The 16,666-nt window shown below is 37.0% G+C and overlaps 1 protein-coding gene across 3 annotated transcripts in view; it reads right to left on the reverse strand.

The window, feature by feature from the left end:
- Positions 1-810: 810 nt before the first annotated feature.
- Positions 811-16,666, reverse strand: part of TANGO2 (transport and golgi organization 2 homolog) — a 69,495-nt gene continuing 53,639 nt past the window's right edge. For all 3 annotated transcript variants that reach the window (XM_067539849.1, XM_067539850.1, XM_067539851.1), the window contains 4 exons: positions 15,530-15,600; positions 11,832-11,985; positions 9,363-9,467; positions 811-4,464 (listed from right to left, as the gene is read on the reverse strand). In XM_067539849.1, coding sequence (XP_067395950.1) covers positions 4,344-4,464; positions 9,363-9,467; positions 11,832-11,985; positions 15,530-15,600 — 451 coding nt within the window. In that variant the 3' untranslated portion in view covers positions 811-4,343. The remainder of the gene's footprint in view (positions 4,465-9,362; positions 9,468-11,831; positions 11,986-15,529; positions 15,601-16,666) is intronic.

The following is a 16,666-nucleotide window of genomic DNA, read 5'->3' on the forward strand; positions in this document are numbered from 1 at the left end:
TTTCTAATGTGGATAAGAACATTCTGTACCTCCAAAGAGCAGATCCTCTCTACTCCTAACCAGGCAGCTTCCATACTGTGTGGTGCAGGAAAGTTGGATCCAGATGGAAGATCTGTCCCTTCCTTTGGGATATCACATCTGGCTGAAGAGGTAACTGGACTGCAGGTTGAATGGAGAGATTTATACGATCTGAAAACCAGAACTGCCTTGGCCAAGTCAGTGCCAGTATAATGATCTTGGCAGCATCCTGAGTTTTCTGGGTTGATGAGGAAGACAGTTACCACAAACTACAGCTCGATTGCAGAGAAAGGAGTAGTGAGGGAAAGATATCAGACAGGCTCTTGGAGGGATAGGATTAGTGCTACTAGAGAAGCAAAATGTACATATGCCTGCCTCTGAGCTGAAGTGGGCAGTTAATTTCTCTTGTATCCATTCATCTACTCAAACACAATATGCAATTTCCGTCCCATTTCCAAGAGAATCTGTGTATTTAATTTTGAGCATTTATTCCCACAATCCATGGAGAAATTTACTGAAAAAGTGTATCAAACTTGTACAGACGAACACTAGCACATGACCACAACTTCCCCCCATTATGTGTTAAACTTTTGAGCCTACTGCTAGGCCAATGCTGAACAGTTTTGAAAAAGCCACCCTAAAAGAAAAAATGAACTTGTTGGAAACAGATGTCATTCTACACCTATCCTTTATTTCTACTCCCTATTCATCACTGAGTGTCTCCTTTACCTCATTTCATCAAGTGCACACAAGTACAAAACACATACACACAATTTATTCGGGTGGCAAAGATTTGGTCACTAAACAATTTATTTGGACTCTGGGTTTGAATATAGATGTACAAATGACAAAATTTAAAAGAGCTTAAAAAGGCAAAAAATGGAATCAAGAATTCTATTTATAATTTAAAATTTTCTTCTAATTATCATCTGAGTGGAAAAAACAACTGGTTGGTAGGAGAAAAAGCCGTTGTAACCTTCTGGCTTTAAAAAAGATACTCCACACACCTGTTGTTAAATTAATTTAACAGCAAGAAACCTAAAAACATGTCACCCAATAATCTGATTTGTAGTTTTACATTTGATATTCCTTCTTTTAAAAATGCCTTATGAAAATAAAATGTCTTCCCTATCAATTTTGTCTTGTCACTTAGTTACAGTTGACTTTTTCCAGTGATTGAATGCAACAAAAATTAGCACTTAGGAACAAACACTAGCTTATACCATTAATTATACCTGAATATTTCCATGTTCTATCACCATTGCTGATATCACCGCAGCTCTGTGAATAGAGGGCCCAATCCTGTTCCCACTGAGCCAAGGGTGAAACTCCCATAAGCTTCAATGACAGTAAGTGAGTATAAGCTGCTATGATACACCCAACAGAGAAACACTACATATTTTGTAGAGTCCCCACAAACAATGGTCTTTTTGGTTTTAACTCTCAGCAATTAGAAGTTGAATATATTGAACAAATGCAAAACCCAGCCATCAAGAGATTGATTTAAATTCAGGAAATGGAGTTAAGATCTCCAGTGGTCAAATCCAAGCTCCAACACTGACAATGTATTTCTGGCTAAGGTGATAAACCTCTGTCTCAATTTCCCCATCTGTAAAATGGGTTAAACAAACTTTAATACTTTACCTACCTCAAAGTGCTTTTGTGATGTTTGTACAACATTTTGAGGATGAAAAGCAATTGCAAGTATTTCTACTTTTTATGTAGGTAACAAGTGTAGATCAAATTTTGGCCATTCATATTTTGGCAGTGTTTTTGACATATATAAATATATGGTGAATGATGAGTTAAAAACACTTTTAGTAATAACAAATATTAAATACACACTTGCCAGTTGTCAATCTCAAATTTAAAAGCATTTTTTTAGGACGACGTTGACATAAGCTTAAAGCTTTAAGGCTCAACCAAACACTGACAGGACTAAATCAGAATCCTTCACCACTAGGGAATACTGACTGGTGTGGTTATAGAATCTGTTTGAATACAAGATTTTTTTTACCGCTAATTTTTGGTTATAAAATAATTCTATATATTTCTGATTATTGACGATTTTTTGCTTCTTATAGTCATTATGTTTGCAAGTACAGCAGATTATTTTTATATAAACACACACATCAGTGAATTTAACTGACAGAATAAACAGCCATGTAAAGAAAGAGCAAACTCCTCCTACAGCTCAGGAGAAAGAAATCCGGGAGTCCTGTACACTGAAACCAAGTACACTGCCAACAAGTCAGATGCATGAGACATAAAACAGGTGTAACTGTGATTGTGAGAGCTCTGTTAACAGTCCAGTACTTAAAATTTGTCAGAAGGTGCACTTGTGCGTCTCTTACACAGTATGGCCCTGACCCATCAAAGCACTTAAACACATGCTCAGCTAAGCACGCGAGAGTAGTCCTGTTATCACCAGAAATATCTAAACAGGCAAATCTTTTATCTAAAAATATCATAGGAGGGAAATAATTAATATGAATGCTGCTTTGGTATCTCCTAACAGTCATTACCCTGGAAATGGCCTTTTACAGTCCTATTGTAACCCGTCAAAAATCTGGTTTCCAGTTACACCACAGATTACACACTAAGAGGCCTCAGTTTCCTGTAAGCATTTCAATACAAAATATAGGCCCTGAGTAGAGGAAACAATTGAAACTCTCTGTGGGCAATATAGGAAATATTGCTACATTGCAATCCTTTCTACAATTCTCTGAACATCACAGTAAAGAACACAATCAAAGTGTGTGGGGGGAAATCAATGAGTCAAATTGTTATTAATTTAAGGTTTGGTGTTAGAAGTAAGTTACAGTACAACCATAATGGCAGCAAAATAATCTAGGATTTTAAAATACTTGGGACATTAGCAAGAGATTCTCTCCATCCTCCACCATTGGCACTGACTAATGGAAAGAAAACATCCATTTAAATAACCAGCTTTAGAATTTACAGCTTAAAGGAACATACGAAGTGTATTTTAACACTGGATATTTTCCAACACACTAAAACTGCAGTAATATCACCATTTAACAAATATGCTATTCTACCATAAAATATCAACAATCACTCCAGGTTTTAGTACATTAGGCTAGTACAAAGATAAGGCTAAACCCACGTGCTTACAAAAAAGCATAAGTATATATAAACTTCATGTAGTTCACTTTCTGTCTGCAAATGTATTTTACTAGTTATCAGTCTAGAAGAAAAAAGAAGCCTACATTGCTGGTTAGACTGCGGGCAACAATGTGCCACAATACACAGCAGCTGATTCCTTCACTTCAGAGAAGGAGCCCATCATACTCGAGGATGCTTTAATCTTTCCAAAGTAAGAGATTAAGAAGCACAGACCCAAACTTCAGTTTCAGTCCTTCATCAGAAACAAGTATTGAGAAAGACAGTTTACAAAATAAATCACTTTACTACACACTGTACTACTTAAGGGAAAATAGACTTATGAAAAATAACAACTCTTTTCCCTATGCAGTACACTACACCACTGTATATGTCTGAAAAATTGTTATATTACACTAAGCTACAATGGTAATATTCATTCACTGATGCCCACATCCATGATCAAAAGAAACCGTACAAGCATATGTTGAAAGGGCACAGACCAATTTTGTAAAAACTCTATGGTCTAAAATCAATAGAAATGTTTCTTTTTGTAAAATTCCAGTGGATTTTTTTTTTAAATTCACATAACCACCATTTCCCGAGATCATTTCCAGAAGTCACATTACATAGTTGTGCCAGTGCACAAAGTGACTAGAAGTCAACCATAAACAAATGTGTAACGGACTAGTTTATTGTCTTTGTCCAAGCTGAGCAAAGTGGGAAAAGTTATCACCATTGATTCTGAAGGTTTAAGTTAGATTCTGAAAATCTTTCAATTTTAATAATGTAGGACTTGATCTTCCAATGTGCTGCCTACCTTCAGCTCTGACTGAAATCAAAGGGCACTTAGCACCTTGTAAGAAGCACTCAATACCTTGCAGAATCAGTCCCCTAGATATTAACAACATTGGTTATTTTCTAGACATGATTTTTTAAACTGACTGTGTCCCTTAAATTTAAAATGAAGACTTGCACAATAAGCAACACATTTTTCATCCAGTCAAAATTTTAGTATACAAACTTTCTTCTCTTGGTTTTGTGCAAAAGGTTCTGATGGTTGCTAGGGTGTGTGATGGGTTTAATAAGCTTTTCTTTTCCTTTCCATCTCTGGGTTCTGGAGGCTGTTACAAAGCCTTCACTGGAGTTCAATGGTTTGTTCTCTTGTTTCTTTTATCATGATCCATTCAAATGGAAAGTTGTTAAGTCTGCAGTTTGAATTGATAGATACTTGTTTTCCATTGGTTGATATCTTCATTGAGCATGGTGCGCTCTGTGAAAGTAACATGCCCTTCTGCATCAATGAGAATAACTGTGTTAGTCCTGAAAAAAAATAAGGGAAGAAAAAAATTTTAAACTTCATTTTTGCCTAACCATTTACACAATATTACTTTAGTTCTAAATTTGTCTATTACTTTCTCTTGACCACAGTAGCATTACATAGAAATAGCTCAGAAAAACACCAATAAAAATTCAGATTTGAAAGAGAAGGCCTAATCGGGTCCCCCCCATTGAATCAAACTCTGTACTGTCTTGCTTCACTGGTGCACTTATTAAGGCAACAACCACACAAAGCTTCAGGCTGATGGATAAAGGGAACAATAAATAGTAGAGAAGACTAATTATAAGCTTTCTAATTGCTGAATATGTCCAAGTCAGTTTTAGCCTGAAATTAAATTTTACCTGGCAGCATTTAGTTGGCATGAATATTATCAGACACACATATCCTTCCTGATTATTTATATTAACTCACTTCTACATTCTTCCCTTTGATATCAAATGCCCATACAAATCTCCTCAGCCTTACTGCTCACAAGCCCAGAATACCACCTGACACAGATGCAAGGTCATACAAAAACCCTCCATTTCTCTCCCTAGGAACACAATATCTTCAAAGAGCATTTTCTGAACACTGAGATGCAAGTCCGCTCACACACTGATACAAAAACTGGTGTGTGTAACTTCACTGACTTCAGTGTGACTACTCCTGATTTACAGAGTTTAAAAAAAAAAAAAAAAAAGTCAGGCTTGGTGTGTGAAGGCATGAGAACTTGCAATCTACTCTGCCCTTGATTCCCAGCTCTAATTTGTACGGCCATAAATCACAGATGTTCAGGAACACCTAAATACTTGTCAACTGTACCTTATTTCAAACACAACTTAACCTCTTTTACATGAATTGGCATTTTCACACAGGCAATTTAGACTACCAATTCAAACAGGGGATTGGCCATCTACACTTCTGAGTTCCATGCCTAATGCTATCACTAATTTTGTGGCCTTGGTCAAGTCACCTTTGTTCACCCATCTCTTAAATGGGTACAATTACCTGAAAAAGATGTTGTGAGGTCTAATGTTTACAAAGAGCTTGGAGATTGCTGGATTTGAAGACCTATGGAGTATTATTTAGAACTGAAGTCCTAAATAGAAACAGCAATGGTAAAAAATAGTTTAGACAAGTTCTGCTTACATATTATGTTTGCTGCACTCTTTGTTTTATATTGGGGGTTCATTCCACTTTGACTCCCACATTTGGGAGCCTTCATTGTGAATGACATGACTCCACGTGTTCTCTCCTAATCCCAATGATGTGGCTCCATGGCTCCATGTCTAGCTGGCAGCCGGTCACAAGCGGAATGCCCCAGGGGTCGGTGCTGGGGCCGTTTTTGTTCAACATCTTCATTAAATGATCTAGAGGATGGGGTACATTGCACCCTCAGCAAGTTTGCAGATGACACTAAGCTGGGGGGAGTGGTAGATACCCTGGAAGGTAGGGACAGGATACAGAAGGACCTAAACAAACTGGAGGATTGGGCCAAAAGAAATCTGATGAGGTTCAGCAAGGACAAGTGCAGAGTCCTGCATTTTGGACGGAAGAATCCCATACACAGGTACAGATTGGGAACCGATGAGCTAGGCAGCAGTTCTGCAGAAAAGGACCTGGGGTTTACAGTGGATAAGAAGCTGGATATGAGTCAGCAGTGTGCCCTGGTTGCCAAGAAGGCTAATAGCATATTGGGCTGCATTAGTAGGAGAATTGCCAGCAGATCGCGGGAAGTGATTATTCCCCTCTATTCGGCATTAGTGAGGCCGCATTTGGAGTACTGTGTCTGGTTTTGGGCCCCCCACTACAACAAGGATGTGGAGAAGTTGGAAAGAGTCCAGCGGAGGGCAACACAAATGATTAGGGGGCTGGAGCACAAGACTTATGAGGAGAGGCTGAGGGAACTAGGCTTGTTTAGTATGCAGAAGAGAAGAATGAGGGGAGATTTGATAGCAGCCTTTAACTACCTGAAAGGGGGTTCCAGGAAGGATGGAGCTAAGCTGTTCTCAGTGGTGGCAGATGACAGAACAAGGAGCAACAGTCTCAAATTGCAGTGCGGGAGATCTAGGTTGGACATTAGGAAAAAGTTTTTCACTAGGAGGGTGGTGAAGCACTAGAATGGGTTACCTAGAGAGGTGGTGGAATCTCCATCTTTAGAGGTTTTTAAGCTGCGGCTTGACAAAACCCTCGTTGGGATTATTTAGCTGAGGTTGGTCCTGCTTTGAGCAGGGGGTTGGACTAGATGACCTCCTGAGGTCTCTTCCAACTCTATGATTCTATGAGTTGAGATACTGCAATGATCATGGACTTTGTCAGCAGCAACTTCTCAACATACATGAAAATACATCTGATATTTTCATGCAAGACAGCTCTGAATGGATGGGATAATTAAGCCAGCAAGTGCTTTAGGATTTAAATTAATTTATGTTCAGAGTTGGGAAATACCAGACCTGGCATGGACAATGGCAAACTAAAGTGACTAATGTACTGGGAATAGGTCAAAACTATGTCTAAATATTTAGCCCATTAATATCCAATACTATTTCTACTTTCTCCAAAATTGGCAGAGTACAACCAGTGAAACACAAAAACAAGTTTTTCCCTCCTTCTGTCCTTTTAGGATTTTAGTACATAAATAAACTGGTCATGTTTCTGCATGTATTTTATTACACATCAAACCAATGCTCTACATTTTGCAATGGCTTCTCAGTCAGTTCTCTCCAAATCTGTTTAAAGATTCTGAGGACCAGCTATTTCAGAGACCACCTCTCACTCATCTATCCACCAAAACAGCTACCAGCAATGGAAATGCCATGACTGACTGAGCCAGGGATTGCGTGGCAGCTAGCTTATTCTCCCTGGCAGACTCATGGCTGAGGAATTCTCTATCTCCAGGAATTCGGTTGAGCCATAACTGTACGACTATCAGGGTAGGGTTCAAGATGTGTATTGTGCAAGCCTTCTCATAACAATGCTTGATTCACCATGGTTACTGCTTTCCTGCTGGAGAGAGGAAGTGAGAATATCTCACTTAAGAAAGTGAGCACAAATTAGGAGAATATGGAGAATATGGAGGAGACCAGGATTTCTCAGATCATAATGGTTCTTAATGTGTAAATATGGCACCTAGCTCAGTGATTTGACCACAATAAATCTCAATATACCCTTTTTCTTTTGGAAGCAAGTCTGTTTCCCCACTTAGCTAGAAGAGAAAAATAAAAAGGTTTGCATTCTTCAATGCAGGGCATGTGTTTACCTCATATTTGGAATCAGAGGTTGAAGCAGATCAGTATCATGTATTATGACTTTCTGAGGTCCAATATAACTCATTGCTTGCTAGTAAATCTGTTGCTTTGCTAATATGCTGGCTCATGTTGCTAATCAGAGCAGTGTAAGCAAAGTAGAACAAGGTGAAATATTTCAATTCAGTAGCTTATTTGCCAAACAAATGTAGTTCTCAGTTGACAGAAATTACTTGCGAATTCAGGCTGAATTCAGCAAATAGTTTCAGATGAAAGTACATGAATTTTCCCCCCTAAACAAGTCTGAAGGTTTTGTTTTGACCTTTTCAAAATTAATTTTTGAGTTGGTTTTGCAATGATGTTTCGTTTCCAAATTTAGCTAGATTTAAAACAAAAATTGCAAAAATACTCAAAACCAAAATTAAAACAAAAATGAAATTTTTGGAGATTAAATGATTAGTTTCAGCAAGAAATGCCAAAAAAATTAGGTTTTGTGTCAGTCTGAAGTGAGTCACCCCCACCCCACACACACAATTTTTTTTGGTTCAGCCATTGAAGAAAGAAAATCAAATATTCACTCAGCTCTGGAGATTAGCCCAGCTCAAAACTAAACAAAACTGAATAATCATTGGTCAGTTTCCCTTTGCAGCCAACTCATGTGTAAAGTGTTTGATGCAAAAAGAAACTGAATAATCCTAAATCCATATAATTTCTGTGCACATATAAGTAGCAAAAAGGCAAACTAAAGGTTAAAATAAAGGTACAATAGAGGGAAAAAGACAAATGAAAAGGGGAGGATAAAAAAAGCAAAGAAGAAAAGTTGAGCTCAAAATAGGAAAAAAAAGAATATGGGAATGATTAGAGACTACATACTACATTGAAAGGCAACAGACCCCCTAGTGGTGGTGTGGTACATCCTCTACACTACCTTCAACCTCAGTATAGAATAGACAAAATACTCCAGTTCATTGCAGAAGGGGAGCCAAAGCCTGGATATGACAAGCTTAGGAGATTCCAAGTTTCACCTGGTTTCCCTGGAGATGGAAAGAGGCAACTGAAAGGCTACTGCAAGTGGAGATGTGAAATTTTGGCTAGAATGTCAAGTACAGCATTTTCACGTATTTAGAGGAATATGTGGCAGTAACGTGTGTGTGTGTGAGTCAGAGTGATGAGAGAGGGACCATATGATTTTTTATCTATTGAACTTTTTTTTTTGGTACATTACCCAGGGCATGGGATAATATAAATAAACTTTCTGAAGTTGGTGTTTTGAACAGGAAGAGGTGGGATAGTAAAAATAAAATATTTTTTAAAACTTTTTTTTTTTTTTAAACTTTAAGGAAATTATAGCTAGCATCATTATTGCTATAGTATAGTGTATAGTATAGTACAGCTATAGTAAGTGGCTTGACAAGTTGTAAAGCAAGTACTGATGGGCATTTCAAACAATGTCTAAGACAGAAAACCAAGGAATAAAAAAAGATCATAATAAAAAGATATTCTACTGGATTATAAATGACTAAATGCATTAAGTTTAAATTGATTCAACAAACCCGCTTTATGGTCCAGAATGTTAAGTTTTATGGCAGCATTTGACTTTAGATATATGTCTTGATACAATAGTTATCTATTTTGCCTTGAAGTATTTATTTTACCTGGTTCCATATCCCGGGCAACGAACACACACAGCTGCGTATTTGTTCAGTATAGGCTGTACATAGTCCTTTCCCTGATCCTCGATTGCAGGGTCTGGTAACTGACTGAAAAATAAATAGCACTTTTACTTATCCAGTATTAATACAAACAAACCCTCACACTTGCTAACCATAATCAACACGGAGCTTGATGATAACGATAAAAAACAAAAGACAAAGTATCAAAGTAAATGTGACTTTTGAAAGAAATATGGAAAGAAAAGACCAAAGATAATAAGTTTTGTCAACTGTTTCCAAGAGAAGATTTCTCAAGAACTTGAACTTTCATTGTATCAGATTTCTATCTGTGAAATATTTTCAGTGTTTTGACATTCCTTTTCCTTTCATTGCTATTCTTTCCTTTCTGTATTTGTGATTTCTCCTGAAATAAAAGAATAACACTTTTATGATCAAGTAACTTAAAATACAAAGTGTAAAAAAACAAGTATTTTTCAAGATGGACTCCTGGGGATTTCTTCTGGTTTGGATAGAAACTCGTCTGCAACCTTCAACAGGCATTTGGAGGAACTGGAAAATTATATAGAACAATACATTTCCAAAGTAAACAATTTTGCCAGAAGGTAACACTATTGGAGTTGTTGGCAGCAGAAGATGAGCTTGTGTCAGTCAGAGAAATAATCAGAACTTGATAAGTACCACTATCACTGAGTTTGGAAATTATTTAGAAAGAGGACCTCATGGTAAAGTGCACTGAGATCTGTAAGCTGTAATTAATGAACCCTCAACACCATACAGAAGAAGTGTCCAAGATCACAGAGTCCATAGCAGAGCTGGAAATAATACCCAGATCTCCTGCCTTCCATTCCTAATACTAAATCATGCTCTCTCAAATGTGTGTGTGTGTGTGTGGGGGGGGGGGGGGGGGGAGGGAGGAGAGGGGAGCTCATTATGTCAGTGACAGATAATCAAATTGAGATTTGTAAAGACAAATTTAAAATACTTTTTCTCTGCCTCTTCCATCCCAATCACTGCTCAGGTTTCTCCCTCCTACCATTGGCCAGCTTGTATCAGTTTCTATTAGAATAAGATGAAGTTCAGCAGCCAGTTAGGCACTCGGAGCGCCAAAGAAGAAGCTGCTTTTCTAGAGTTCTTTCTGCTCCACAATGAGAGGATACAGTTTGACGTGTACTTTATTACCTGTTATTGACACACACTGTGGAGCTGTTTTATATCCCAGATTAGGCTCATTTTCTTTGGGGAAAGTAGTACAAACGGGCTGTTCACACAAATGCGGAAAGAGGAAAGTGCTAAGAGGATACAACACCTGGTATAAACAGGGGAAATGATCCCGTTTGTTGTGGGTTTGTTGTGGAAATTAAATCACATCCAATAAACCTATTAGATAGTCACAGAATTAATGCATATGAAGTGTCAAATATCTAACGTGAAAGATATCCTTAGCTCCTAAATCCCATAGGCTGCTTTGAAAAAAAAAATCCCCTAAGATTTGAACCTTAATGTTACCTTTAAGATATTCCCCTTTTGTAACCAAAGTGATACTTTAGATGTTGCAGCTGTGGTAATAGAAACTTTGACTGTACATCTATTTGAGTTGTGCATACCCCACAGTCGGCTGTCTTACTGCTTCATTAATAGTACACCACAGAAAGTTTCTTGAAGCACATCAGTGTTTTTGATTTGTAACACTGAACACATACTAAAAATAGAACTTAAAAATAGCAGAACAGAGGTACAAATTAACACTCAGTTCAGTTTTCGAAAGTCCTCCTCCTGTCATCAGAAATTTTTCACTTTTTTTGAAGCTTTGAAAACACCACACAAAAACACCAAGTTTTGTTTTTAACCAGATTAAGCTGACAAAAGACAGGGAACTTTAAGTCTGCATTCAAGAAAATGCACATGCTATTCAAGTGGAGGTAGGTGTTTATGTTGGATAATTGCTACAGTCCTATCAATGGGCTGAGACTAGTGTTGTATGCAAACTCACATCCTGTACCGTGGATACAAAATGAGGCTGTATTTGCTATATGTGTCAACAGAGGCAGCCAAATAGTGCCAGCATGGACCCCTGCCCTGAGCCACCGCAAAACTGGAGCTAGGGCAATGACATTTTAATTTATTGTGACTTACCTACTCTGTGTCTTGCATGCTCTAGTCCTGCCCTTTAAGGGGTAAGGCACTGATAAGTCAGAACACAGATCCACACTAATGCTGCTTTTGCAGTGATAACATGTCTGTATCTGACAGACAGAGAGGTTGGGGAGGGGGGGCGGCTGAAATTTGTTCCATGAGGAAAGGGAAGTATATTATTTCACACCTTTACCTTTCAAAATCCTGGCTTTGGTTAATACAAAGATTAAGCTTTAGCATAACTCTAACACAGCTTTTGTAGGTGAGTTTTAAAATGTTTGCACTTCATGTTAAGCAAAATGTGGGTTATGTTCTTACGGGTCTTGATTATTCATCACTTTAATGAGCTCCTGCACCAGGACTTCTTTGGCAAGGTCCTGACTTTGCTTGATCACTTCTGTGAAAAGCTGCTTTCCATACTGAAGTTTCTTCCATGGAGTATCCAACAGAGAATTACTCAATCCATAAATTCCTGAATATTGAAATAAATAATAATAATAAACTCTGGGGCAGGTGAGAAAATGTTTATATTAACATATATGCAACACAGTCAAAAATATTACATTGCCTCATCCTTCATGGTTTGAAGGAGAAATATCAATCAAGCCTTGTCAGCAAACTCAGAGACCTTTTGTCATTTTTTCCTCAATAAAATCTGCTTATCTTTAACACTTATCCAATTCCACTTACCCCCCACCCACCCATTTCTGTCTCCAATACAGGAAAGGGCATTAGCCCATGTGGCAAAGAGAAGTATAGTATTCTAATTAAAAAATCTGTTAATGTAAAGTTAGTATTCTAATTAGTATTCTAATTAAAGTACAGTATTCTAATTAAAGTATAGTATTCTAATTAAAAAATCTGTTAATGTAAAGTTTAGATGCTTAATAAAATACGTAACCATTTGTTTGTTTTGGAACATAAATTTTTTGTCTCACAGTTTTACTGAAAAAAAGACTATGGATCATCACACTAAGGGTACTAAATATTAACTGAATCACAGGTTTTTGCCATAGCTATTAATGAAATGTAGGTTGAGATGTGAAATCAGGTGTAATTTCAAGAATAGATTTTTTTCAGGAGGAAGACATTTTAATGGAAGTGTTAATGTACTATATAATCTGAAATTGGAAAAAAAAGTCTCATAATTGTGACATTGCAGCTACTCCACAAAAATAAAATCAACAATACTTGCAGCTTTAAAATCCATCAAAGAAGTGGTACAAGGAATCATTAACAATAGGTTATATGTTAACTGTTTTAGATTAAAAACATCTCATGCATTCACAGAACAATCCCTATGAATCTCTTCCAGATGCATTCTACCTATATAGCTGTAGCATATTTTCAGAGGAACAGAACCTTAGTTAGAAAGGATTTTCTAGTGATCTGTAGTTGTCAGATACAGATTTCATCACTTTTAATCTTATTCAAATGATTTCCCATTTAATCTTTATCATTAGATATGTCATAAAACGTATATCCTGGAAGTAGGCAAGAGATTGGAGGACTCCTAGCACACATAAGGGTACGGTTTTGTATTCTACTGTGTTAACATGAAGTGATTTTATTTGTTTCTCAGTTTTATTCTAATCTACATCTGCAGTAATTACTGTAAACTTCTGGTTTGGTAATTTATGGAAAAGTGTCCTTAGAATTACTTTAGTACATTTTGCAATCTAGTCTATTCCAGTTTATTCCTTTTAATCATATAATTTACTTTTCTCTCTGATATGACTCTTGAATAATTCTGCAAAGCAACACTCGCTGACAGCAGGGAAGTTTCTCCTCAACAGTGCCCTACATTTCCTGGCAACAATCCAAGAAAATAAGAACTGGCTGAACAATGTAAAGATCCTCCAAAACTCAGCTCTCCCTTAGGAGGCCAGATCTACAGAGAATGAACTCTTTGTTGATATGGGGAGATCAGGAATAACTCTGTTAGATTCTGCAAATACCTAGTTTTTGTAATTCAATTTTTTTTTTAAACCTCAGCATGAATAAAAGTTGCTATTGACACATAGAAAAAAGACAGTCACTATTAAAATGTCTAGTCCCCACTTTTGTTATTGGCAGGGTGTCCCAGATTCTGAAGCTGTTTACCAAAGTAATGGAGCAGATATATATTTTTTAAACCTATGTTATCATCCTGGGTTGCTTTCTTTCTACCCGCTAACGAACAGCTGCCACTTTGACAGTCATGCTTTCATCTGGAAGAGCATGCCAGAGATTGGCAGAGAGAGAGAACACAAAATGCAACAAAAGTAGTCACTGGAGACCATGCATATCACCTCCACACTCTACATAATATTCACGTGCTCCAGGACTAAGACCTTTACTTCTCTCCCCAAATAGCACCATTGCAACCCTGTCTGAGAGTTTTTGTTATGATTAGTGATTAAATTTAGTGCTCCTGAAGGCAATGGCCTGATGGGACTGGCTTGACACATAGTGAAGTCAGGGACTGCAGAAAAATTTTTCCCAAATCCTGGCCTGCAACAATTCTGTTAACTGGGTTCTGGGTTCCTCTTGCGTAGAGCATGCCAAACATACTGAACTGTGTCAAACTAGATGGTAGTTATGTCATGTGAAAGATACATGAACAAGCAGGCTGCCACCAAACTAGTTTGTACAAATCTTTATTTAAAATGTTGGGGAATTATCAGCTCTTTTTGTTGCTGTTCAAGAGGATGTGACAGCCATTTCCAAGGAGTTAGGTTATAACTCCCATTTTAAATATTTGCTTCCTGGCGATATCATTTTAGTTTTTAGCCATTAACCTTATGAAAGGCAAAACAAAGATGCCATCAACATTAAACAAAACAGAGCAAACTATTCTTACATGCTACATTGTTCAAAATGTTTTATTTATTCTTGACCATTCAAAAAACAAAATCAGCTTTTTGGTGTTGGAATTTTGGATTTATGTTTTGTCATGTTTGCTCATGCAAGAATGACTACATATTCTTTCTACCAGCAAATCTAAGGATTCAAATAAAAATAAATGTTATTTATTACATAGCTGTGACGTCAGCCAAGTTGCAAAAAAATTGGAATATGTGAGAATTAGCTATTAGAGAATTAGTTTTGAAGTTACTACACTGAAAGTGGGATTTTCAAAAGTGCTCTGCATTTTCCTAACTTACTGTTAGTTAGCACTAGAATTACCGTAATGCCTAGGAGTCCTAGTCATGACCTAGGACCACACTGTGCTAGGCACTGTACAAACACAAAACAAAAAGATTGTAAGCTCTTTGGGGTAGGGACTATCTAATTATAAAACAAGCGACAACAAGTAGACACAGAGAGACAAACTGGGGAAGTACAAAGAAACAATGAGACAATATTATTCAGAATAATAAAGCAGTGGTCTCAGCACATCAGCAGCCTAATCATTGTCAAGTTTTTTGCAGGTATCAGCACAGGAGGGATTTAAAGGATAATGATTTTTTGGATATTTATGGGGTATTCATTCCTCCCAAATGCAAGTAGCAGCTGGTTAGAAATTTAACAAGTGGGTTGGCATCGTAGGCCAATTGTAGGCATGGGTTAACATCTTGAGAGTGAGGGAAAGATGATAGTTGTTGTCAATAGGAGAAACTCTGCTTCCAATAGGTCACTGGGAGTTTTATCACCGATTTCTATGAGAAGTCAATGCTGAGTGCTTTTGAAAATATCACCCGTAGAGACATAGGCCCCAGTTCTGTAGTACATCAACATGAGTGTAACCCCACTGACTGCAATGGGGCTCCACCAGCATGGAGACAATCGTAGGACTGGGCCATAGCATGAACTTTTTATTAACTAATGCTTCGTTTACAAATTTTTGCAAAAAGGATTTAAAATAAAAATGTTAAAAAACACAGAATGTACCACAAAATTCAAAAGTTCAGTTACTTAAATAAGTATTATCCTCACAGATTTTCCCTCTTTATAAGTAAAAACTTAGAGCAAACACATGTCACTTCTTAAAAAAAGGCAACAATAATATTCACAACTTTATAAAACAAACCCACCAGAATTTAGGAAGATAGGTTCTGATTTTCCTTTGTTTCCGTAGTAGCAAATTACATCTCCCTTGGTGGTGCTAAAAAAAATTAAAAAAAAAAAAAATTTTTTTTAAATAAATAAAAAAAAATTCTCCTTGTAAAGTGACAACTCATATCTTTGATTAAGTTCTATTTTCCTGCATCCTTTAACACAGCAAGACATTTTCCCTATTACTACTATCTGAGTCTACAGTCCAGAGATCAGTTGATTAGTTATGTCACTCTCCTTCCCTTTATATCACACATGAAATACTTGGACCAATATAATTTTTAAATGTAATTGTAAAAAGCTAATAAAATTACAAAAATACTGCACAGGATTGCTTTGTAACTTGGCTTAGCAAGCAATGTGTGTGTTCTAAATAAGTAAAGATTCCATTACTTGATAAGTGTTTTGTTTTCTTGCTGCTTGACTTAAAAAAAAAAACCTATGCATTGAGGCAAATAAAAGCATTTTTCTAAAATTTCATTTAAATCTCCAGTTTGTTTTCGAAAGCAGGTCACTGTAGGCCCCTTGACAAAAGTAATTTTTTAGATCCTCTCATTAGAAATATGATAGGACATAATATTTGTCTCTTAAAAGAGAAATGCAGCTGCAGGCACCTTTCAATTAATTGCAGCTACTGGCTGTGAACTCTATACATTTCTAATATCACTGGATGCATAGTTTAAACAGAGACACCTTGAAATAATGTCCAGACTAGAACTCTTGTTTCAGGGCAGTCCTACAACATAGCTTATGATAACTCTCCTTGGGTTGGCAGGCCTGAGATCAGCATATTTACATAGAGTTCAGGTCTGCCTGAACAAAACTGAGTTTTTAAATACCTTAGCAGATGCTGGCAGCATGTCAAATTCAAGTCAAGTGACAAGGAAATCAGGCAAGTAATCAATTCTCAAGATTTTGATCTCTTATGTGAGAGCGGGGTGTGTGTGGAGGGAAAAAAGATCATAAGCTGCCATTAGCTGATTCACTCTCAGCATCCTTCACTCCCTTCTGCTGACATGTAAAGACAATTCCTCAAACTGCTATCAGTTTATTGGCCTGGACACACCTATGAGATCATATCAAGCTGTATTTCACTCCAGTGATTTACTTATTAT

Source organism: Emydura macquarii, unplaced genomic scaffold, assembly GCF_026122565.2.
Source record: "Emydura macquarii macquarii isolate MOO-44397 ecotype Brisbane River unplaced genomic scaffold, CSIRO-AGI_Emac_v2 contig_554, whole genome shotgun sequence".
Classification (NCBI taxonomy): Eukaryota; Metazoa; Chordata; order Testudines; family Chelidae; genus Emydura; species Emydura macquarii.